Here is a 24850-nt window from a genome sequence, read left to right as displayed (position 1 = left end):
ACTGGCAAGAGCCCCCAGAATCTGCATCGCTGCACCCCCACTCCGGCACCTCGCCGCTTCCCAGCGCACGCCGCAGACTCCAGCTGTGGGGCGCGACCCTCCATGCGGAGAACTCTATAAGGTTTTCTCAAGTTTATTTTCAAACCTTCTATTGATTTTTTTCCCCTCAGTCTTGTTGTTTTTAATTGCTAGCACTCTTTTTTGTCTTGATTGTCCTTTATTATTGCATCTTGTGCCCCACCCCTAATGGATGCAAAATCTTTTCATTGTGGATATTTACTATAGGTTTTTTGTTTTGTTTGTTTGTTTGTTTTGTTTTAGATTTCTTCTGTTCTCTACATTGTCTCAATTTCTTCCATATTCTCTTTTTCTTCTCAAAAGTATGATGATCCCTGACTGTTTATTCATATTTAAGCCCATGATCCTGAAAGATAGTTAGAAGTGTTCTGTTCAGGATGGGCACAGTGGCATATGCCTATAATTCTAGGCTGAGGAGGCTGAGGAGGCTGAGGCAGGAGGATCACAAGTTCAAAGCCAGCCTCAGCAACTTAGTGAGGCCCTGTATCTAAATAAAATATGAAAGGGGATGGGAATGTGGCTCAGAGGTTAAGCACCCCTGGATTCAATTCCTGGTACAAAAAAAAAAAAAAAGGCTTGTTGACTGGTGACTTTTTTCATAAGACAGGCAAACAGATTTGATTGTTTTGTGTGGCTATACCCAGAGAATGTCTCCTGTAATCTCCTGGAACAGGTATCTCCAGCTTTTTGGTAACCACAGGGGCACTTCATGTCACTCACCCTACCTTTGGTCTTGCCTGGTCTCTGGTTCAATCCCGAAGGAGTCTTTCTACTATTGAGGTGGAGCAGGGGAAAGGTTGTTTCCTGGCTGCAAGGGTTTGGGGAGCTTATCAAGGGAGTTGATATCACTTTATACAGAATGGCTAACAATCCTTTTTCTGTTGTGCTGTGCAACTCTGTCTCCAAAGGAACATGGAGTGACTAATGCCTGAGTATGAGTTTCTGTGCAACCCATGCGCTCATTAGATAACACCACACACACACACACACACACAAAATCATATGTCCTTATACACACAGTTGTCCTCTTCTCTGTTCAAACACCATTCAGTCATCTGCTTTTTATTTTCTGAAATTTGGTTGACATTTCTGTTCTTTTGGCCTCTTTTATAGTTTTTTCTTTGTCCTTGTGAGTCTCTGCCTTTAAAAAATAAAATATCCCCATCATTTTTTTATTGTGTATTCAGAAGATGGAGGGGGTTAAACCTCATTGTTCACTCTGCCACATTTGCCCCAGTCTGTTCTTCAAACTGCAGCCAGGGTTTATTTGGACTCAATCTTCTCAAAGAGCTACAAGTCCCTGTTCTCTTTGATCATTAAGAGGCGGAAGAACTCTCCCCGCTTATTTTCTAGCTCATTTCTTAGCTCTCATCCTCTGTCCTCCCCTGTTGTATCTTCCCACCTGTCCTTCACTCAATATTGTGGTCATATTTTGCTTTTTACCTCTGGACCATCTTCTTTAATGTCCTGGCCTTTTGAACATGCAATTACTCTTAGCATAACTCTGTAAGTTAGCTTTGTATTATATAATAAAATACCTGAAGCAACTTACTTATAAAGCGAAAAGTTTTACTTAGCTCTGTGGTGCTAGCCATCTCTCTTCAGACCTGGGTTCTCATATCCTAACATCTACTTCTTCCCTGACCACATGTTGTGTTGCTCCATGAGAGCATCTGGATATTTTGCCAGGCATATTGTTGGAACTCAAATTATCATTGAATGCTAAATAGAGGTGGGTTTTGTTGTTATTTGTTTGTTTGTTTTCCTCTGAGCCTTTTTCACTCAAAGATTTCAACTAATATTTAAAGACTATCTTACCTTCAAGCCTTATTTATATTCTCATAGTAGCCCAGCACGTCAGATATTTCAAATTTATCCATATGTTGTATTTTTGCTCCCCTTTTGGCAAACTCAGAAATACTGGAAAGTATAGAAAATCCAAAGTGGAAGTGTTTGTACACTCACTTTGCACACTCAAGGTTTTATTTCAAATGTAAATCAGCAAAATTGTATCTTCTTATTTCTGAATAAGGCTGGTTCCTGTCACTTAAAAATTAGACAGCAATGTAATCTGAACTTGAAGTGAATCAGTACTTGGGTTTATGGCATTTAATATGGAAGCAAATAGAAAAGGTGATTGTACTGGAAGTTGGCTCTCTTGATAACTTAGGGTTATAGATAGGCATCAAAATTCCAGTCTTTTTTTTTTTTCCTTTAATTTACCTATCTATTACTGCTTCAGAAATCTGGAAAATAGTGTTGTGGAGTTCCTGGTTTTTATTTTTTTTTCCCCTGGTTTATGAGTTTTAAGAAGGGAAAAGATGGAAACTTTGAGAAAAATGAAGATGTATAAGAGGAGGAAAAGTACAAGGTAGGAAAAAATAATGTAAGAAAGAAGTAACCTAAAAGGAGAACTATAAGAAATATGTTTGATTTATTAACATTGTGTCTTTTAGCAATTAATGTGCCTTTATGCATGAATACAAATCTTTGATGAGTTTACAAATGAAAGGCTATACTGTGAGAAGTACCCACCTTAAATGGATGGCTGAAGTATAACTATAAGAAGTAACAAGAGGGCTGGGGATGTGGCTCAAGCGGTAGCACGCTTGCCTGGCATGCGTGCGGCCCGGGTTCGATCCTCAGCACCACATACCAACAAAGATGTTGTGTCCGCCGAGAACTAAAAAAAAATAAATAAATATTTTTAAAAAATTCTCTCTCGCTCTCTCTCTCTCTCTCTCTCTCTCTCTCTCTCTCTCTCTCTCTCTCTCTCTCTCCTCTCTCACTCTCTCTTTAAAAAAAAAGAAGTAACAAGAAAAATGCATCTCAAAGTAGGTTCTGGCTTATGAAGTAGACTTCATTATGAAAGGGTTAAAATGTTGAGAGTCTCTTTAATAACACTGAAATATAATGAAGATCTTCATCATTATTATCAGTGATAAAAATACTAGTCAGTATTAACTAGTTTTTATTATATGCCATGTAACATAGAAATTTAATTCTTTAAGACCATATTATCATTTTATCATTTCCATATAACAGAAAAGATTTTCTTTCCAAAGCAGATAAAAAACAGCAGAACCCTAAACTTGAATCCTTATAACATTCCTCAAGCCCTGCTTTTCATTTTTTTTTTTTTTATAATGGGGATTGAAGGAACCCAGGGGCACTTTACCACTGAGCCACATCCTCAGTCCTTTTTGTTTTTGTTTTGTTTTGTTTTGTTTGTACCAGGGATTAAACCCAAGGGCACTTAACCACTGAACCAAATCCCAGACTTTTTTATTTTTAATTTGGAGACAGGGTCTCACTAGTTTGCTTACAGCCTCACTAAGTTGTTGAGGCTGGCTTTAAACCTGTGATCCTCCTGTCTCAACTCCCAAGAGGCTGCTGGAGTTACAGGTGTGCACCACTATACCCAGCCCCAGTCCTTTCTATTTTCATTTTGAGGTTGGGTCTTCTTATATTGCTGAGGCCATCCCAAACTTTCAATTCCCCTGTCCTCAGCCTTATGAGTTGCAGGTATTATAGGAATGTGCCACCATCTCTGATTCCTGCTTCACTCTTCATGTAATTTTGCCTATTAATAATAAGATAGTCATTGGATTTGATAGATGTTTGAATCACCTTCTGTGAGAAGTCTAGGGCTGGCCTCGTCCCCATTGAATAGGGGAGAAAACTTGGGCCTAGAGAGATTAAGTGACTTTATTCACAACCAAACTAATTTTTAGTAAAAATTGATTTCCTAAAATTCAGCTCTCTATTCTTTTCTATTTTAGTGGTTTTGTTGTTGTTGTTGTTGTTGTTTGTTGTTGTTTCTTAAGAAACACTTTGGCTTCAGAATAAAATTTGCAAACATTTTCTACTTTTTATTCCCCAGATTCTTGCATCAGTTTAGATAATCAGCTTACTTTTGTCTTACTATAATCTCTATTTTGTCACTACCAACATAGATGCAGTACCTGGTATTCCATTATTTTCCTGATACTCTTTTTGAGGACTTTTGACCCTTATTTTTTCTACCACAGTATCTAATAAAGTCATGCCATCCTCCAAAGGAGACTGTCTAGTTGGAAACACTGACCTAGGGGAATTCTCAAGTGTGTTTGGAAGGAAGAAAGTCATCCATTCTTCAGACCATACATTTTCCCATCCACATGATTGGAGACCATGTTAGAGTTGCATCAGTACTTTCTTAGTGCTATAGGAAATGCAAGTTTCCCAAAGTAGAAGGAATACTTACTTTCTAAGAAAGTAGATATACATGTGCTTTTTTTTTTCTTCTCCTTGTGGTGGTATTGGTATTAATGTAAGAAAGAAACAACCTAAAAGGAGAACCCAGGGCCTTGTGCATGTTAAGCAAGTGCTCTGAGCTACATCCCCAACCCCATATATATATGCAAAACAGCTCCTTCCTCTTGCTTGAAAGAGATTGCTTCAAATCCATATTAGGGAAATTTTTTATCCCTATGTATGTACCATAGTTAAATTAAGTGAGGTGACTAGATAGATACACTTAAAACTTGGCTTCTGAATCTTAAATAGAAAAATGTGATGAGCAAATTATGAAGTTTGAAAAAAGTTTATTAGAGTGATAAAATCAGAAAATGCATCTTAATTTTAAAATGGTATGGATAATTTGCAATTTCAGGGTTAAGGAGACCAAAGTAAGCATTATGGAATGTCACTACACACATAGTAAACCCTTACAGTACAATCCCTTGCACATAGAAGGAATTTAAATATTTGTTGAATGAATATTTTTGACTGATTCAACACAGGGACTTACCACCACCTAAGTATGAATCTTACATGGAGGAGCAAAGGAATGAAAAGGCTGCCAAGAAACCCATGATGACCATGGGACATAGAGGGGTAACATGGGCAGTTAGAAAGTAGTGTAAGGACCTTAAGGAAACGGCCGTAGAGTCTGCTTAAAAATGAATATAGAGGGCAGGGGTTATAGCTCAGTTGATAGAGTGCTTGCCTAGCATGCACAAGGCCCTGGGTTCAATACCCAGCACCACAGGGGAAAAAAAAGTGGATATAGAAAAATAGATTCTCTCTTTGCAGTTTAGCTATGTCTTTGCCTGACTGTGTCGAATTATTAGAGTAAAACATACATAAAACAGAGAGTTTAGTTATGGCCTTGGAGGGTTTGGGCAGGGGATGGGGGGATGGGAATTGTGAGAACTGAATGTTAGCAAGGGTGGCTCTAAGTTTGGTAAACATTTGCTTTAGCAGTATGCAAGGTAGGTTGTTTTCATACATTCATGGATACTGTTTTTCTGTGTGGGAGGAGGACATCCTAATGGAATTTTATAAAATTGAATAAAATAAACTGTTCATATAAGTAGGCAGTAAAATTAGCAATGTATACAATCCAAAAACCCTTGAAATTAAGAGAGAATTGGGAACTAAAGCATAATTGTTTAAGATGAATAATACTAACCACTTACACGGTGTTGCCAGAAGAGGTCTTTAAAATGGAGGAGAGGAAGCCATAGCTTCTCTTTTTAAGGATCATCAATGGAAAATTCTGTCTTTACCTAAGTACCTCATCTCTGACACAAGATATGGCTAATAAGGCCAGTCTGAAAACCACAGATTTCTTTTCATTTTAGCATGCATTTCTCTGGCCAGTAAGTAGAGGTTTCTTCCTAATTTTAACTGTAGCTAATTCCTATGGATCCTGTTTTCTTATCTTGTCACAAATAGTTAATTGTGTAAGGAAGACAAGCTTATCTACTATTCTCTCACAGATTGCTGTCAACATTGCATGTTGGATTTGAAAATTTGTGCCATGGAAGCCAAATTTGTTTCAGGCACCAAACACTAAACATCGAAATGACACTGCCTACCCAGCCACAATGGCATTGTATGTCTTTTCCTCCAAATCATTTGTGCTGGGTGCATGTAACTTGTGATTGGATCATCTATGACTTGAGTTATTCCAAAAGTGCTCCCCCAGGGAGTTCTTATTGAAACTGCCTTCACAGGCATGTGCCGCCAGTTCAGTGAACCATCACCAGTGAGGAAGAGCATGAAGCTCTCCTCCAACCATCCAACCAAGCATTAGTCAATCTTTTTGTTTAATGTTTTCCAAATATCTTTTTGTTGAATGTTTTCCAAATATCTAGTTTTAATTATGATGGATTTCCTTGCTTGCAGTTCCTTTATTTTAGTAGTATGGCAGGAGGTATGGTGAGTGTGTGCATATGCATTTGAATGTTATATCAAGATTTTTATTTTCATATTTTATAGGTTTATATAAATCTGCTTACCATATAATTGATATATTAGACACATGTGGTCTAACATGATTTTTTAATTATCTTTGCTATTTGCTTATGTGGCTGAATTCTAAAAATGTTAATTTTGCAATTAATTTCCAACACATTGTTTGGTAACAATGAATAGTTTTTGTTATAAGTCACCCAAGGCCTTAGATCACTGAACTGGCTGAATGTGTCTTTCCAGTAAGTTTTGGAAACATTTATTTTTGATTCCTGTTTCATTTCTCCTTAAGTTGGTTTTTGTTCAGGAATCCATAGAAATCACTTTTTTTTAAAGTGGCTTATATTTTTCTATCACCTATATTATCCTTGAACCATATCTTCTTCTGACTCTCCTCCGACCCCCATGGGTTTTCCTGATTTCTTTCAGACTTGTTTTTGTCTACTACTGTGTCACATTGGTGTATGGCCTCTGATTTGCATTCATTGTTTTCTCATGAGAATGCATTTTCCCATTCCTTCCTCCATCTCTGCCACACACAATGTGCCACCACCCATCTGCCCCATGCCTTTCATACCCTGGTACCTTAGAGAGGTTTCATGTTCCATAAATATTCAATAAATATTTATTAATGTACAGAAGCATGAATGAATGAGCATGTTTATAGTATACTATAGCATATACTTCAAAAAGTTCTATAATGAAGAATTGTAATTTTATGTAATCCAGTATTTTCTGCACTTGTTTTCCTAAAAAGCATTCTGTGGTACAATACCTATATGTGCCTGTGGAATTAGTGTTGCACAAAATACATCTTGCAGAACTCTGGCCTGAAAGATAACAATGCAGTGGTCAGGGGCTGGGGATGTGGCTCAAGCGGTAGTGCGCTCGCCTGGCATGCGTGAGGCCCGGGTTCTATCCTCAGCACCACATACCAACAAAGATGTTGTGTCCGCCAAGAACTAAAAAAAAATAAATATTAAAAATTCTCTCTCTCTCTCTCTCTCTCTCTCTCCTCTCTCACTCTCTCTTTAAAAAAAAAAAAAAAAAAAAAAAAAACAATGCAGTGGTCACACTACATACTCCTCCCTACATGAAACCTGAGCTCTCTCTAGATCTGCTGAGCTTCACAGGCTTCCTCTTTCCTTGCCTGCTGCATGTACAGGAGACCAGTTTCCTTATTTCAGTTGCTCACACCCTCCTGTCTCTTCATTGACTCAGATATGAGATAACATTTGATCAACTACATTGCTCTCTTTCTCTTTAATCATCTGCCAATTCGCATCATTTTAAAATCACTTGCTGTCTTCCAAATCAGTTTTAAGAAGAAAGGTTATTGATAATCTCTGTCTTCTCGACTTTTATCCATGAGCATTTATTTACTCATTTATGTATGAGGTTCTGTAGGTTGAACCTACCATACTAAGTGCTTAAAATCTTTCAGAAAGGCAATTGTGAACGTGTATCCTGCCATGAATACATTTCGGCCATGGCATTCTCGTCAGCTACACCTGAATCAATGTGGATGTCTGGTTGTCTTCCTTGCTTTAAAATCCAAGTGCCTTCCTCTTAACTACCTCTGTTAATTGACCACATATACTCTAGTCTCTCAACTTCAGCAGAAATAAGCTAAAGTGGTGAAGGAATTTCCTTACCATTTATCTTAGCATCATTTAAAACTTGTCTCAAATCTAGTATTTTCCTGGCTGATCTAATAAGCCATTTGGTCATTTCTATAAAGTCCAGCTCCAGATTTGTGTGTGGACATTCAGGGGGTGGAATGGAATGATGTAAATGTAAGACAAGAAAACACTAGTCTAAGCTATGACTCTTTTCTCCCTGTGCTACTGGGATTGAACCTAGGGGTGCTCTACCACTGAACCACATGCCCCAGCCTTTTTTTTCTCCCTTAAGACAAGGTCCTCAATCAGTTGGCCAGTCTAGCCTAGAACCTGCACCTCCTCCAATCTCAGGTAGCACTTTCCAAAGTATCCTTTATGGACACTCTAAGGTACCTCTTTGGAGAGGTTTCATGTGCCATAAATATTCAATAAATATTTATTGAATGTACAGAAGCAGGAGATTTAGCCTCCCAAGTAGCTAGGATAACAGGTGCGTGCCACTGTGCCTGGCCCAGCTGTGTCCTTAAACATTGCCAACACACTGCTGGGGGCTTGTGGAAGTATCTCTGGACCATTATTGGGGACCATCAGTTGGGAGGAGGTGTCTGAAAGGAAGCCTCTCCTCCTGGTTAGAAGGGAACATCTTTCTGTTTTTTATATTGGCTATTGTTTGGGAAAAGTTGAAGGTGAGGTCTCCTGGGTAGTATTAGATTGTAAATGACTTTTGGTGATCAGAATGGTCCCAAAAGTTGAAACAGGTTCTAATAGTGCTTCTGAGAGGTTCAGAAACTGGAAGAGGTCCTCTAAGAATAAATTGGGCAGTAACGTTTCTTTAAGAAAAGTAGGGAATTGGTGAATGGCACAGGTGACATTGTCCCTAAAAAGAAACCCACCACTTTCCTTTCTCTTGTCACTCTTATAATCCCTACTCCAGCCCTTTCTCTTCTCATTAGCACCTCCACCAGAGTTGGAGCTGGGGGAGACAGAAGTATGCAGACATGCGCCTACTGCATAGGCACTTCACTGAATTAATGCCAGGACAGTACTATCATTCTGTCCAGTTCTGTAGAAAAGCCAGCTTTCACCTCATCACTTAGGTATGATTTTCTTTTTTAGCAGAGAACAGTTTATTGCCAGGCTTCTCTTAACTGTACATTATAAATAGTGTCTGATTAAAAATGTTCTGGATGGGTTAATTAGTGTGGTGACTATTATTAAGCAAACTGCTTGTTAGCATTATGCCTATTTGATCTTGGTATTGATGCGAAGTAATTGACCATAGAGCTACATTTAGAAAAGCCGAAATAAAGTTTTTTTGATTTCTATTATGGCAATAAATTGTTTGTATTAAACATGTCTATGAAAATATGAGTTTCATGGAACAGAGGATCAGAATAGACTTTGTGTGGGATGTCGAATAAGGGTTGTTTTGTTTTTAGAAATATTAATACATTTGTCCAGCCTCCTTCAAGGCCAGTTCTATTGAAATAAAGTACTAAATAAACTGTTTCGGTTTCTGTCTTCATTGTTGCTGTGGAGTATGTGAAAACTGAAGTGTTTTTAACTTCCCACAACTAAAGGAGATATCCTGTTAGATTCAGCTAATTGCCTAAATACTTTTTTTGGTGACAATCACTATAATAAATAGACTATTAAAGAAAAAATATGAAAAGATACTGTATACAAGGGAAACATAGCTTGCAATTATCTTCTTTCAAGTACTGGATTGTTATCTATATTATTTATTGGTATTTTGTCCAGTTCCATTATTAAGTTTCCCTAGCCATACTATTTCCATAGGGAATTAATTCCATGGGCTAATAAATTATACCGTCAGGGAGTTTTTCTTGAAATTCAGCTTAAATTTTCCCATTCTTAATTTCATCTCATTACTCCTAGTTATACCCCCTTGTACCAGGCTAAGTAATTATTCTTTTTCCTTGGAGACTCCTATTATATACCCCTCTAGTTGTCACTTCACCAGGCTATTCATATTTAGCTCCTTTAATCTGTCCTCATAAATCAATTCTTCCGTTGCCTTAATCATCATTATTGCTCTTCTAAGAACTCTCTAATTTTCAAACAGATCCAGTTCTCAGGTGCCCCCGATGGAATCAGCATTCACACAGTGTTCTGTTCTACAGACACCGTCTTCCTTTCCTCCTCAACAGGATCCAGAACAAGGGGCATCAGCTTGCTGAGTGAAATCAGCACTTGTCAAACTTGGGGAGGATCTAAGTGGTGTTTTTCCAGTGGCCTGCCTGCTTTCAAGGTTTATTCTATTTTTTTTTTCAATTTCATTGGATCTGTAAGCTGTTTTGATTCCTGTTCCTATTTATATTCCACATCCTTCCATGTCCTCATTCACTACTACCTATTAAGTCAGTCATCTGCAATCTGTGTTAACATGGGATTCTCGTCATCCTTGAGAACACTTAGGAAACGTGTTGAATAAAAGCAGAGCTAAAAAGTTAAAAAAAAAAAAAAAAAGGCAGGGCTAGCACCTTGCCCACAGCTAGATTCCCTGTCAGTCCTCAGTTTCCGTTGTTTACAACCCTTCAGCCAATCCCCAGTCTCTTTTAATTTGCAGTTTTGCTTATATGCTGTCCAATACAAATGGATTTGTATGATGGGTCATGGTACTGCTTTCTAAAATGAAGATATGTTGTCTCACTGCCCATTGATTTTTTTTTTTCATTGTGAATCCTTATGGAATAACTTTGTAATTCTGTTAAAAATCCATTTTAAGCTTGCTTGGCATTCTTTATCTAACAAACAAATAGGTTACTTTGCTTGTTTCACATTGTTTTCCAGGTATGTACAAATGTTTCTTCTCTTACCATTTGTCCTGTTTGTTTGGCAGAAGGTGAAGGTGTTAGTCATTGTCATTTTTTTTTAAGTTTACTGTGGTAATCAATTAGAACTTGGGGAAGTTGGTTTTTTAGTTCTTTAGGCCCCCCCCCTCCATATTTTCAGTATTTTTAATTTATTTCAGAAAGAAATCTCCTGTAATAATTTTGGACCTGTGATATCAAAAACTGCAATCTGTAAATGTCCATTTTATTTTTAATTTTTATTTTTTTATTAAGTCCAGGTCTCACTATATTGCCCAGATTAGCTTCAAACTCCTAGGCTCAAGGGGTCCTCTTGACTTAGCCTCCCAAGTATCTGGGACTATGAGCATGCAGCCCCACATCCAATATTCTTCCCATTTTAAATCAAAAGTTTATTATTTTATTATGGCATATTTAAGATTAGGGCCATTTTGTATTTTATTTATCTGTATACAAGCATCTATTGCTGAGGGTTTGTATATATTCAGATGATTTTTTTCTCCAACTATTTGAAATCAGAATAGATGTTAAAAGTGTTTTATAAAACAAGTGTAGAAACTCCTAGGCAAGCTTTCTGAATCTGGAATGTACATAGCATACTACATGCAGCCAATGACTTTGTGTCCACCTCACCTGGTTCTACACTGTTCCCTAGTCTTACCCATCAGCAGTCCTTTCAGCCCTAGTTAACACCCTCTCCTCATAAACACAGTAACTGATCTCAGTTGGCATCTTCAACCCTATTTCTACCTGTATTCACCTTACTTCAAATGAACACCTGACCCAGGGCTTTAATGACACTCCTGACTTTCCACATCTTCCAACTGAAACTTTCTTTCTTTCTTTCTTTCTTTGCATCATTTTTCTCTTCTCCAGCTTTCACGAAAGCTAGGTTTATTTTTTTACAAGACCCCACATTTCCCCATACATACCATTAACCACAAACATTACATTTTTCTACTTCCATCTTGCAAGGCTTTTCTTTCTCTTCCCCAGAAGAGAAAAGCTTCCTTCCCTAGAGATGTCCCCAAAGTGAATATCCCTAAGTTCTCCTATCCCATTTTAAAAAGTTCACCCTTGCATCCCCACCCTTCTTGCCTTATTCCCTATCTCTGACTCTCTTTCATACAAAAACCCTAATCTCTTGAAGGGTTTCAGCCAATGCCACTCCATAGGGACTCCCCTGGAGTAGCCACATGATCTGGGACAGAATTCTTGCTGGAATATGCTTCAGGGTTCTCACACACCTTTTTATACATTCTTTGAACGCTCTTGATTCATTTCCACAGTGTGATAATAACTCCCAAATTCTCTTGCAGCTCTTCCAAATGTTGCTTATTAGTCTCTTTTTATGGTTTTTCTTTCTGACCTGGCTGCTAAATGCACATATTCTCCTTGACTTCACTTAGCAACCCAAGAGAAGCAATCTCCACATGGACCTGAGGGGGCCCTGGGTTGCCTGACCTGGCCTACCACCCCAGGCTTCCAGCCCATTCTTTTTAGGTTGCCTATTATTCCCAGAACAGTTATGTGCCTGCACATAATTTCCTTTAATCCCTCTGGTCCCTCAATCCAGAACTTCCCCAATTTGCAAAATCCTTCAGTCAAATCCCTTTTAGTCCTTTACTGACCCCCAACTCAGGATGAATCTCCTGTTCCCCTCAGGTTAAAAAAAAAATGAAGTGTCCATTGTGCATCTCGTGTGTTCCAACATAGGTTAGTTGGGTATTCACACATCTCTCTTCAACTCTGTTCATGCATTCTTGGTTTATTCCTCATTTTATGGAGACCCCTTTGAGATAGATCCTGTGTTTGTTATGTATGACTCACAGATTTTAGGCTATAGTAGAATTTTTAAGATTTCATTTTATTTACATTCTTTTATCAATAAGCAGATATTGAACTCTGAATCCAGACAAAGCATTCTGGAGGGATGCGGGAGAAATGAAAATGGAAAAGATATTAGAATATACTTCAAGAAATATCAGCCAGGATCAGTTTAATAGTATTTACTGTACAACAATAGTATTACCGTAATACAACAGTATTACTGTACAAGCACTGCACATTGTCTGGCCTCATAGGTGGTAAAGAATACAGAACAGTAATGTGAGCAGAAATGGCAAGAGTTAACCAAGGAAGTTTCCAACATTTATGTAGGACAATGAACAAGCAAGTTGAAACCCAGTGCTGAGCTATGTGGTGATTGGAAGACAAAAAAATGAAAATCCAGAAAGATGAGTGACGGAGGAGTAACAGTCTCTGTGATCTTGTATTTTATGTATGGGCAGTGTAGGTTTCATAGCCGCAGAAACTCTTTGGAAACCATTCAAATACAGTCTAGTTCAATATGAAACCTTTGATTCTTTTCTTGGTAGCACATACTTGTTGCTCTTTTTCTAGAATTTTTTTTTTATATTGGTTTTATCTTTTTCAGTTTTATGCATAATCATCATGTCCTTACGGGAAGGTAAGGGACAAATCTTACTTTTTTTTTTCACTAAAAGCATATTGCATTCCCTTTTTGTAACAGATTCATGCCCAAGCACAAAATAACCCATTTAAAGAGGATGCTCAGCCTTAAAGGAAATGGCGGTTCTGCTCCATCCATGGCCTGTCCTTCCCAACAGGAGCAAGGAGATTCTGAGAATTTACTGGAGAATTTTAATTCAGAGTATAATGAACACTTTGACCTTGATACTGTACAAGAAAACCTGGATGACTCATCGATGCAAAAGCCAGACTTGAGACAATCCAACTGGTCTGATGATTCAAGCTCTCATTGTGGGGAAAATGAACAAAATCTGACTCTTAATACCTGTGACACTCTGCGAGGAATTGATGATCAGCAGAGACCACTGCACATTGTTTGGCCTCATAGATGGTAAGTCAAGACATGCCAATTTAGTAAGTTGTAGAACTAGTAATAGAATATATATTTTGATGATTAATTTATTAATTCGCTGACTTTATACCTTTAGAAAAATCATTTTAACATAGTAGTACTAGTAATATAGTGGCAACATGCTACTACTCAAGATCTTTACATTAATGATTGTGTGTTTAGATTAAATTTGAATTACAGACAATTGTTTGCAATGATTTGCTCAACTAACAATAGTAGCCAGACACTTCTAGGAAATTGAATTTTGTTCAAGAAGTTTCAAAGTATCAACATATAAGAATAGGATACCATTTTATATAAACCCACACGCAACGATGTCACAGCACTGTTTCATTTGTATACATTGATAAAGCAGTATTACTGTTAAGACAAGAACAATTTCCATTATTTACCACTACTTTGACCAGTTTCAACTGGATGGCTTTGTTTTACTTGTCATAATAAATCAGTACACTTGAAACAGTTTCCTTTCTTCCAAATGCTTCTGTATTTTGCTAAGCAAAATACTGTCTTTCCGAATCTTTTCTAAACAGAGGAAAATCAACTGCAACATATAATCCCACCAAATATAAACTCATAAACTTAACCATGGCTTCTATAAATTAGGATTTAAGGAGGTAAAATGTCCTGATAATCTTCTGGTATTAGGCATGAACATTTTAATCTAGTTTTTATTCCTCCCAGTTAGTTTAATCTGCATGTGGCCTGATTAGAGTTCACTTCCCCCACAGATTATGGTCTCTTTATTGCAGCGTTGCTGGCCTGATCATTAGGTCCGATTTTCTGAGAGCAACTGTTTGCAGGTGAATTAATAAGCACAGCACACCGGCCGGCCAAAGCGCCTTTGCCGAGGATTTGACTTCCAGCACATTAAAACTCCAGAAGCTCTCCCGGTTGATCTGCAGCATCTGGTACCTAAAGGGATTTTTGTCTTTGATTCTAAATGTATGAACATAAAATTTAGGCATTGAAAGTTGATGTGGAATGAGTTTTTGGATTTGTTTTTTCCTCATCACACTTCCCGCATACCCCCTCTAAGGGAATAACGTTTATTTGGAAATCATATTTTACTTAGAATGTAACAGTGTTCTGTATTCTTTTGTGTTAGTTTAAAATGCACTGGGTGTGGATGAGATTAACCTGTTTCAAGGTAAAATACATGACCTTGTTTACTCCCTTCAGAACAGCCTGTTCTTTTATTACACCAATCTTTAGTTGTCTCTGAAAAGAATATTTATTGCAAGAGAATCAGTTCTAAAAAGTTTGGTTCTGGATTGTCATAAAAAATGCTAAATTAAATCATTTCTAGACTGCTTTTACAAAACAGCAATATAGAGGAAAGAGTGAGAGAACCATGTTATTCAATACTTTGCACAAAATAAGACAGAGCTATGTTAATAAAATTAACAATATTAAATTGAATAATTCCCTCTCTTCCTTTGTATATTTTTGCTTTAATTTAATTTAATTGCCTAAAGTTAGTTGCTTAAAGAGATGCAGCATTATGTTTGTGCACATTCTTATTGTTAAAGCTAAATTATTTTTAATTTGGAGAAGAGGGAAAAAAGCCGCATCAGCAAGAGTAAATGCCAAAATATAAAAGTAACACATTCATCCTTACGGGTAATATAGTAGAACATTGGAAACTTGGAGGTTGCCAGACACATAGCTAACATTAGGGCTAATTTTGAAAATCTAGCGTGCAGTCAATTTTACTGATGCCTGGGGACATACAAGGTAGAAGCTGACAAGAGAACTAATTTTGTTTGGGTTATTTACTGCTATGCATCATCCGCGGGTTCCCGCCTGACACACAGCTATATGAAGGGGGATATTATCACACACTAAAAATTTATGTTGACATTCGATATTTGTTCAATATGTCAGCAGTATTACTTTCATAATCAAAAGAGTAAGAAAAAGAGAAAAGAAAAGCACTTTATGCTCATATAGATATATCTTTTTAATAACAGTCTATAAGGTTAATATAGTTTACCTTTGAGAGTATACAATGAAAACAAGCAGGGTTAGGAGGGGAAATGACAGAAAGCATCAACCCGAGCTGTTTGTTTGCCATTACCTAAGCGAGCCATGTCAGCTCTCTGGCCCGCGTCTGATAGCTATTTGTTGTACAGAGAGCACAGCATAAAAAAAATATCAAACTCTTAATACTATTGTGTGCCCATAACCATCTGTCACTGCTAGCCTGGAGATGAGAGGAAGATTACGAGGAATAAACACTGAGCCGCCGAGCATTGGTAAAGCCTTCGGGCAAAAAACTCTTGTGGGGACATCAAAGACATTCTAATTCCGAGGCAGTCAAGGATTACAGTGTGTAACCTGTGCTGACAACAGATAAATGACTGGCAATATTGTGCCAGAGCTGTTGGGTCCTGCATGGAGTACTGATGATGATGATGATGATGTTATCTTGCAGAATGGACTCTGCTGGGATAATTTTATGATAAAACACTTTTTTCAAATGCCACTGGGTCTAGGCAGACATTTACTAGCTACAGGGGTAGCAATCAGTTTCTTCAAAATTTACTGTTCTAAGCCCATTAGAGTTCCAGCGCAGCAAGACTCTTCAATGAAAATCTAAAACGCCTATATTTTCTTTAGGAGAATATATGCAAATATTGGGAGCTGAACTCCTACCCTTTAGTGGTAGATGCCTTATCATCTGATTTATGTAAATTTGCTCATAAAAATACAGTTTATTTTTAATTGGTGAATATGAATTAGAAAATTAAGATTCTGGTTCAGCATTCATCAAATATCCCTAGCTACAAGCACACATTTATTTAGACCCCTGATTGTATGGGTAGAAATCACATCACTGACCAGTCAATGTGAATCGTATTCTAAAGGAAACCAGGGTTTCCACTGGAAGGACCAAGGTTTTGACTCATCTGCAAAAGAACGAGTTTGAGCCTTCTGTTTTTCATGTTGTTGTCAGTACTCCAAGTGATTTCACCTGCTTGAAGGGGGCTTTTCCTTGGAGTTGCCTGCAGGAAGGTCTTCAGTCTGTTTCAAGTTTGCCTTGGCCATGCACATTTTCCAGAGAGAAGGTGTTTTGGGGGCAGGAGAAAGCATCAATGGTTGTTTCCCTTGTAAACATAAAGGAGAAATAGACACTGGAGAGGGCAACAGGGTTGTAAGACCCTGTCATTACCAATGCCTAACAAAACAAAAATAAAACCCTCCTCCTTATCATAAAAAATATGCCCATGATATCATACAGTTGTGGTAGCCAACTCTAAAAATGAAGTGATGCTGACCTCATTGTGTTAGTTCCACACTGGGATCATGAATGGCCTAAAATATAGTGTTAGCCTCTAACATATCTTGTACTAAGTCAACCAAATGTAGAGCCTCCTTGCTAGGATATGTATCAAAATCAAAAGTGACATTTTCTAGAAGATACATTCTGGCTTTAAATCTGTGTTAAAATGTCTGTGCATGAGAACAGGCCCTTAAATGCAAGGCTTGCCCCCTCTCTTCAGTCTTTCTGAATCTGAGCTTGTCAAGGATTATAGTGTGCAACCTCTGCTGACAGTAGATAAATAACTGACAGCATTTTAGCAGAGTTGCTGGGTTCTCTGCAGAGTAATTTGTTTTCTCCTTTCTACCCAGTCTTTAATGTTTTGTTCTAAACATCTACAGCAAAGCACGCTTAATAGAAATGACTTATAGGGAAAGACCTGTAAAAACTCCACTGCAATTTGCAGTACTTATTTTTTAACTATTTTCTTTCCAAATGTTACACAAACACTGTAACATTGCAGCGGTTTCCAACCTTTATGTAAATATTCTCTGAACTGTAATGGTCACAGAGACACACTGATGGAGGGACAGAGAACACAAGCTTAGAAGACATCAAAAGCTCATTGCCCTTGTTCTCAAAACATTTTCATCTCAAGACCCTCCTCACACTTCTAAAACTTGGTGGGACACCTAAGGTTTCTTGTTATTGGTATTGTAACTATTAATATTCACTGTATTAGGAATTAATATTAGGAAAAAGTTCTTAAATCTACATTAAATCATTTTTTTAAAAAAAACAATAATCAACTAAGTACATGGTAATGTAAAAAGTGAATTTTTATGAAAATAGCTGTTTTCCAAATCAAAATCTAATACTGCAAAGAGTGATCTTATCATACATTTATGTAAATCTAATGCCTAAGTGGAAGATAATCGAATTCTTCCATCTCTTTAGGTATTCAATCTATTGTAATATGTTGTTTTGATAGAAATTTATGGAGAAATCCTCCTCTCAAAAAGATGTCTTTGGAAAAGAGAATGTTTTAATGACCTATTCTTGTACTGTTGATATTCTTCTTTGAAATGACACAAGAAAAGGTTAGTCACAATGTGGAGTCTGAGACCACGCAATGAGTTCTTCAAGCTCTGCTACTTGCAGTTTGAATGGATTTTGTGGCATCATGCATTGGTCATTCAAAGAATATAGGCTTCCTCAATAACGCAGATCTTTCAAATGTTAACACAATTCATTATACAGTTTCAAAAACTCACATTTGTTAACATCACCAAAAATGTCTCATACATTTTTGAGTCTTGGGAATCTATTAAGCTCATAGTGTAGGTACAATTTTTCAAAAATTCCAATGGTCACTTAGAAGCTTGAATTTATAATTACAGCAAATATATTAGTTGTTTTCCTTGAAGTAGTAATAGATTCACATTGTTCATATTTGAGAAAATGTCTGCCAAATTTTCTAGTGTTATTAACATAGTTTTAGTTCTTTCAATTAAACTCAGTATTTCATGGAAAAGGCCAGTAGTTTAACTCAGAGTACCAACAATTATACAATACTTTTCCTTAGGAGAGCCCATATTGTATCTTGGTATACAGTAAAAGTGCATTATATGTATTTCAAATTTTATCACAGAGACTATTAAAAGACATCTAACAAAAGGTTGAATTTTATGAAATTAATAATTTTTCCCACTTCTTCAAGGACATTCTTAAGTGAAACAGATGTGTTCCCTTTCTTTTTTTCTCTTTTACAGAGGGTTTAGGTATTGAAGAATCCGGTGTCTTCTAGTTCAGTTTGCTGCCATTGCCTTTAATTGTGCTGAGACTACTGGAGTTTTACCCATCAATACTTTTGCACTCTCAGGGCATGTGTCAAAACAATGAAAAGGGCAAATTACATCTTAGTATTAGACTACTCTTTGCAAACCAATATCACATGTGATTGATAGTCACATACATACAAATATGGGGGCTGAGGTTGTGGCTCAGTGGTAGAGTGCTTGCCTAGCATATGTGAGGCACTGAATTCGATTCTCAGCACCACATATAAATAAATAAAATAAAGGTCCATTGACAACTAAAAAGATGTATTTTAAAAAAATAAATATGGCTGTCACCATTGGAAGTGCCTAATTTTTAGTGCTAGAGACTAAATATTTCATTTTCTGAATGTTAAAATATTATATTGTATTTCAGTTTTTTATTTAGCAGTTGGTTGCAAACAAGCCACCATCATATATAAGAAAACTTTCTCAGACCAAACAGAATTAGCTTTTATGTGGGTTAGGTAGTTAGAAAACCACAGGGTAGAGATCTATGATCTCTGAAATTCTGTTCTGGTCCTGAAAACCCTGTGAGTGGCCCCTATAGAGGTGTGTATTCTGGTTAAGAAAGATTAGAAAGGAATGGGCTATGTGGCATGTTAAGGATTTTGAAATTACTAGAGTAGCTACATTTAGGAGTCCTACCATGACCTCTTCACTTGGACTATGGGGAAATTGTCAGAGCTTTTCACTGTAAGTTGAATGACTTTTTAGGATCTCTATGGTATTTGCAGCATTTTCCAAATAATGTTGATAAATTGATTTATGTGAAGTTGATTACAGTTACGAATATAAATTTAGAAAGGACAGAGTCCAGTCATTGAGAAATAAAAACAGATTTGAACACACTTAGGTGAGTCACTGGAGAGAGACATGTACCTTAATATTGAAAGAATCTGACATCTATATTTTTAGAAACTTTTTAACTAAAAATAAGTGGTATAAAATGGAAAATTGTGCTTTAATGCTTGGTAGTTAAACAAATTCCCTTTTTTCATTCTTTGACTCAATGAGGTTTAAAAATACACTTTGGTGAAAAAAAAAAGAATGATGACTGCCTTCTGCAAAGATGCATGTTAAATGGTTGGAATCTGTTTTTAAGGTCAAAGCAAAGTTACCTTGGTCTTCTCATTGCGGAGATACCATAAGAAAAGTTGATGGGTAGTCAAATCTTACAGGTTTTACTGGTCATTTGCTTATAATAGAACAATTTCGGATTGAATAATTTTGGATATCAGTCTTCAGGTGCCATGCCAAGACAGGAACAGAAAGTCAAAGTGCTAGTATTTGTACACTAATATTCTGTGCTCTATTTTAGTGTTTTGTATAAATCTGTTTATCTGAAAGAAAAATAATGGTCCTCACAGAATCATAGTTCTGGGAACAATGGTCATTGGTCTGGCTACCTGCCTTTCAGTGCATGCCACTAAAGACCTGTGCACATCCATCTTACTTGTTCCGACCTCTAAATAAAGATGATTCCATAGATGTTTTTTTTAGGAGCACAAGCCGTTTTCACAGTTACATAAACTTTCATGTAAATAATCGCTGCCCTCTAGCCACTTTTAATACAAAGTGGCTAGTTTTGAGATTTACTAGGCGTAGTGTCTAAGAGCTCTTTGAAAGGGATCATCTAACCAGTTCTCTTTTTAACCATCAATTGGTCAAAGTTCACATGAATAATCAGATTCTAATTGATTATAATCATTCCCAATTCAATCAGTTTTCTTCAGTTATATTCTCTTGCCTAAAGTTCTTTGGGAAAGTTTTGTTTGTTTGCTCATTTGTTTGATATTGTACATAAGGAATTACAAATGAGCTCTGGCATTTGAAAAACAAAATGCTCTCTAGAGAACTGTACTAGAATCTTTGAAAAAAATGTAATCAGATACCCAACTCAAATTAACCAGGTGCTGTATGATCTACTAGTTTATTTTGTCCTCTAAAATAGCACTATTAAATGAATTTATGGGACTCTTATAGAATTTTGACTAAGTTTTAGGAAAATAAGTACTAAAAAATTCATAGCCAATTTTTTTTTTAAATAGTCTTACCCAAATACCATTTGTAATTTCCACTATAGCACTTTTAGGTTTCTTGTCATTTTCCAAATAATTGAACATATAAAAAAATAAATACATATTCAACATTTAGGTTCTCACTGCCTCTTGAGGTGTTTTTAACACTAGCACACTATGTCATAAGCATCTTCTACCTGTCATGAGACTGTTATCTCTAGAATATCATAAACTAAAGCTCTTGTTACCTTTCTTGACTGTGATGTTTAAAACATTCTCTAATCTTGACTACCTTCATAAACAATTACTGCAAAAGAAGGTATTTGAATTTAATATGCTTATGACAATCATTTTCAACCATTTACGACCCCTGTCTCTTTTCTGACAACGTTATTTTGATCATATTGTTTTACCAGACTTTACTTAATATCACAGATGAGGGGCAGATGAGTTAGAAGTAGATAGTTACTAATATGGATGGGTGTGTAGATATATGGATGGATGGGTATGTCATTTATTTATTTGCTACACATATTCATGTCCCGTACATTTAACGTGTGTATGTTAAAATGGATTTCTCTGTTTAGCTTTTCTCCACACCATCCCAGTTGACCTTTCTATAATTAACCCACTCTTTCCTCTCAGGACTAATGTCCCTCCTGTTGCTCTTTTTCATTTTTGTACTGGAGATTTGATCCAGGGACACTTCACCACTGAGCTACATTCCCAATGCCCAGCTCTTTTTATTTTATTTTATTTCTTTATTTTGAGAAAGGGTCTCACTAAGTTGCTTAGGGCCTCACTGAGTTGCTGAGGGTGGCTTTAAACTTATGATCCTCCTGTCTCAAACTCCTAAGTTGCTGGGACTACAGGCATCCACTACCACCCCCCGGCCCCTCGTGGTTATTTTCTATCTTTGCATGATGGCTGTTACTCTTACATTTCTGTAGAGATTTCCTGAAACATTTTTTTCTTCCTCATACATCTGCCCTTATTTAAATTCCAGTGATGTGTGAATCCCCTGACTGTGAGTTTCCATGCAGCAAGGGTACTGTGCTGTCCAGTGCGCCCCATAAACATGTAACAGAGTTTGCACTTTCCACATGCCTCCTAGCCATACTCATTTCTTGTTTTAAATGATGTCAGTTGTTTTAGGTCCGAAGGTCCTCTAGGATAGAAGCAAAAACATTTTTATTTTATTTGGACTGGGAGCAGGTTTCAATAGCATCTAGCCAGACTACCTGGCATGTGGAGATAATTTGTCAATGTTACTTAATATTAACACTGATGAGTTACAGGGTGGTTGATTATCACCTGTTCAATGAGTCCAGCTGAGGACAATAGAAACATAAAGGGGTTAAATTTCCAAAATTACAGGTGGAAGTGGTCATGTGATCAGCATTGCTTTTTTTAAGAAAACCTATGGTTCTTTTTAGTTCTTTATAAAATGCCTTTAAAATAGCAGTTGCAGGGCTGGGGATGTGGCTCAAGCGGTAGCGCGCTCGCCTGGCATGCATGCGGCCCGGGTTCGATCCTCAGCACCACATACCAACAAAGATGTTGTGTCCGCCGAGAACTAAAAAATAAAAATATTAAAAATTCTCTCTGTCTCTCTCTCTCTCTCCCCTCTCTCACTCTCTCTTTAAAAAAAAAAATAGCAGTTGCAAATACAGATCGTTCTTTGTGAAAATCAGACAATTCATTTTAACATTAGGACAGAAGTATTTGAAAGGGAGAAAGGCTCAAACTGGTTAAAACCAAAGTAATTTCCATTATTGAAAAAATAAATTCAGAAGGGAAGATCCCTGTAGATTTTTTTTCCCTGGTGCTGAGGATTGAACGCAGGGCCTTGTGCATGTGAGGCATTCTACCAACTGAGCTATATCCCCAGCCCTCTGCAGATTATTTTTTCACCTACTTCTTCATCATAATGCAGATGTTAAATAATTTTAAAGCAATCTATTGACATCACTCTTTAAACTCTTACTTAAAATCTCAAGTGAATGGGATTCTATGGTTTTTATAGGCTACCCAGTCTAAGGTTTGATGACCAGATTTTTCTTTTTTTAAAATCAGTCAATGACACCAAAGAATTCCAAGGTAAAATAGCAATAACTATTATAAATTATGTAAGGTTTTCTTTTTCCTTCATATCATCTTTATTGGGTATGCAGCTAATTAGCTATTTCAGCACTATTCGGGCTAGCATCATTTGTTGGTTAAACAAAAGGGGAAAATTCAGAAACACAAAGAGGCGAAATGTTTGAGATTTGTTCTTACTCAGATGTATCCCTCATAGTGCCTATCTCCTGTTGAAGGAAATAATTTATCGTGATCTTAGTCAAAAGCATTTCTGTCTTTGCTGTCCTTTTTCATTAATTTAGATATGTTTCTAAGATGAGAAATGATGTTACTTCTAATTATGGTTACATGTAGTTAATTTCCTTCTTTTTTACTAAGCTTGGTGTGAAAGGCAGTTTCCTCCCAAAGAGGCGGGGGGAAGCTGGTTACTGGGAGGGGAGAATACTGATAGAGCTGATCTTCCTGTTGCCTTAGCAACAGATTTATTTATTAGGGGTTGAAATGACATGAGTTAATATACCGCATACCTGCTGATCGGCAAACTCCCCTATTTCAGCTGCAGTTGACAATTAAGTCCTGGACAGCTACAGCCAGGGGTTAATGTTCCTCATTAGGAGAACTAGGTCATTACTGGGAAATCAAGGCACTTAAGGCAGCATGGGTAAAATACAAAATTCAGCATCTAGATGAGTGAGGCTTTTTTATGTTAATTAACCTTATTTTCCTAGGTTTAAAAAAAATCTTAGATGCACATGTCAGTGGATCAATTAATTGAAAAAAGAGCTAGTTTACTTTACTCTCTGAGTTGTCTTCATTTCCTTTGCAAGGATTTCATTATTTTATGGAAAATTCTTATGTCTATATGATGAGTAAAAAGGGTATTAAAATTAAGAAGGGAATCATCATGGAAATCAGCTTTACCACAAGGGAATGAGCAAATAAAAGCCTTGGAAATGAAAATAAATAAGCTTTGCTAATACCTCACCTAAGGAGCAGAATATAAGCCCATCAGAGCTGAGAGATATTTAGAGGTACTTCTTTGCTTCTTTATTAAGCAGTTACATAGCTATTTGACCTTCAGAAACTGAAACTTTAGAAAAGTGACTCCAAGTGGTTTGTAAACATTCTATTTGCAGAAAGCCGTGTAGCAGTTTAACAAACAATAACTTTCTAGTTCATAATTGGCTTTTTTAAATACTAATAAAATTAGATACATTAGTTGAAAGTTTTTATTAAAATGTCTGAGTGGGTGTTTTTTCACTTGATAAGTTCATAAATAATGTATCAAGTCCCTTCTGAAAGCTTTGTTTTCTTATTTCTTTAAAGAGCCTTTATGTTGAAATGGGGGTATTTACAGAGTAGAAAAAGATTTATTGCCCAGAATCCTATTTTATCTTCATTACTGTACTGTCTCCATTGAAACCACATCTTATCAATTCTTTTGTTTCTGGAACTTTCTATGTGGACACAGACAAAAGCAACAAGGTGCTTTTCCTAATTTTATTCCCTAAAACACTATGCCTTTTCAACTGAAAAACCAAAATCATCATAATACTCTTCTCTCCCACTCACATGCTGTAAACTCATCTTATTAACTGAAGGATAATTGATTGAGTCCCAAAAACTTAGTGTAGAACTCATGTCATCTTCTTCCGCACCAAAAGAAATGTGTGACTCACCTTTAACTTATCAGCTGTCTCTGATTCAATGGATTGTTTTTCACTCACCAAAAATCATTTTTCGATTCATAAGTGAAACCAGGTGCTCAACTTCTTTAGGAAATGCTACTGTAGAAAACCTGTTGGTATATATAGATAGCCACTTATCTTCTGATTGAACATAAACTCACTTTTCTAGGTGTCACTTCTCAAGGCTGCTGCTTTCAATAGAGCATTTTCACTCTGAAATTATATACGATCCTTTTACTACTGCCCCTCTTCATCTAGCATGTTTATTCCTTGGTTT

The 24850-nt window shown here is 36.7% G+C and overlaps 1 protein-coding gene across 5 annotated transcripts in view; it reads left to right on the top strand.

The window, feature by feature from the left end:
- Positions 1 to 24850, top strand: part of GTDC1 (glycosyltransferase like domain containing 1) — a 397042-nt gene that overhangs the window by 314193 nt on the left and 57999 nt on the right. For all 5 annotated transcript variants that reach the window (XM_081261471.1, XM_081261473.1, XM_081261470.1 and 2 more), the window contains one exon: positions 13308 to 13658. In XM_081261471.1, coding sequence (XP_081117597.1) covers positions 13308 to 13658 — 351 coding nt within the window. The remainder of the gene's footprint in view (positions 1 to 13307; positions 13659 to 24850) is intronic.

This window comes from Spermophilus citellus, assembly GCF_964194105.1.
Source record: "Spermophilus citellus genome assembly, chromosome: 11".
Classification (NCBI taxonomy): domain Eukaryota; kingdom Metazoa; phylum Chordata; class Mammalia; order Rodentia; family Sciuridae; genus Spermophilus; species Spermophilus citellus.
The sequence above is the reverse complement of the archived record's forward strand: the minus strand, read 5'-3'. Positions and strand labels throughout refer to the sequence as shown.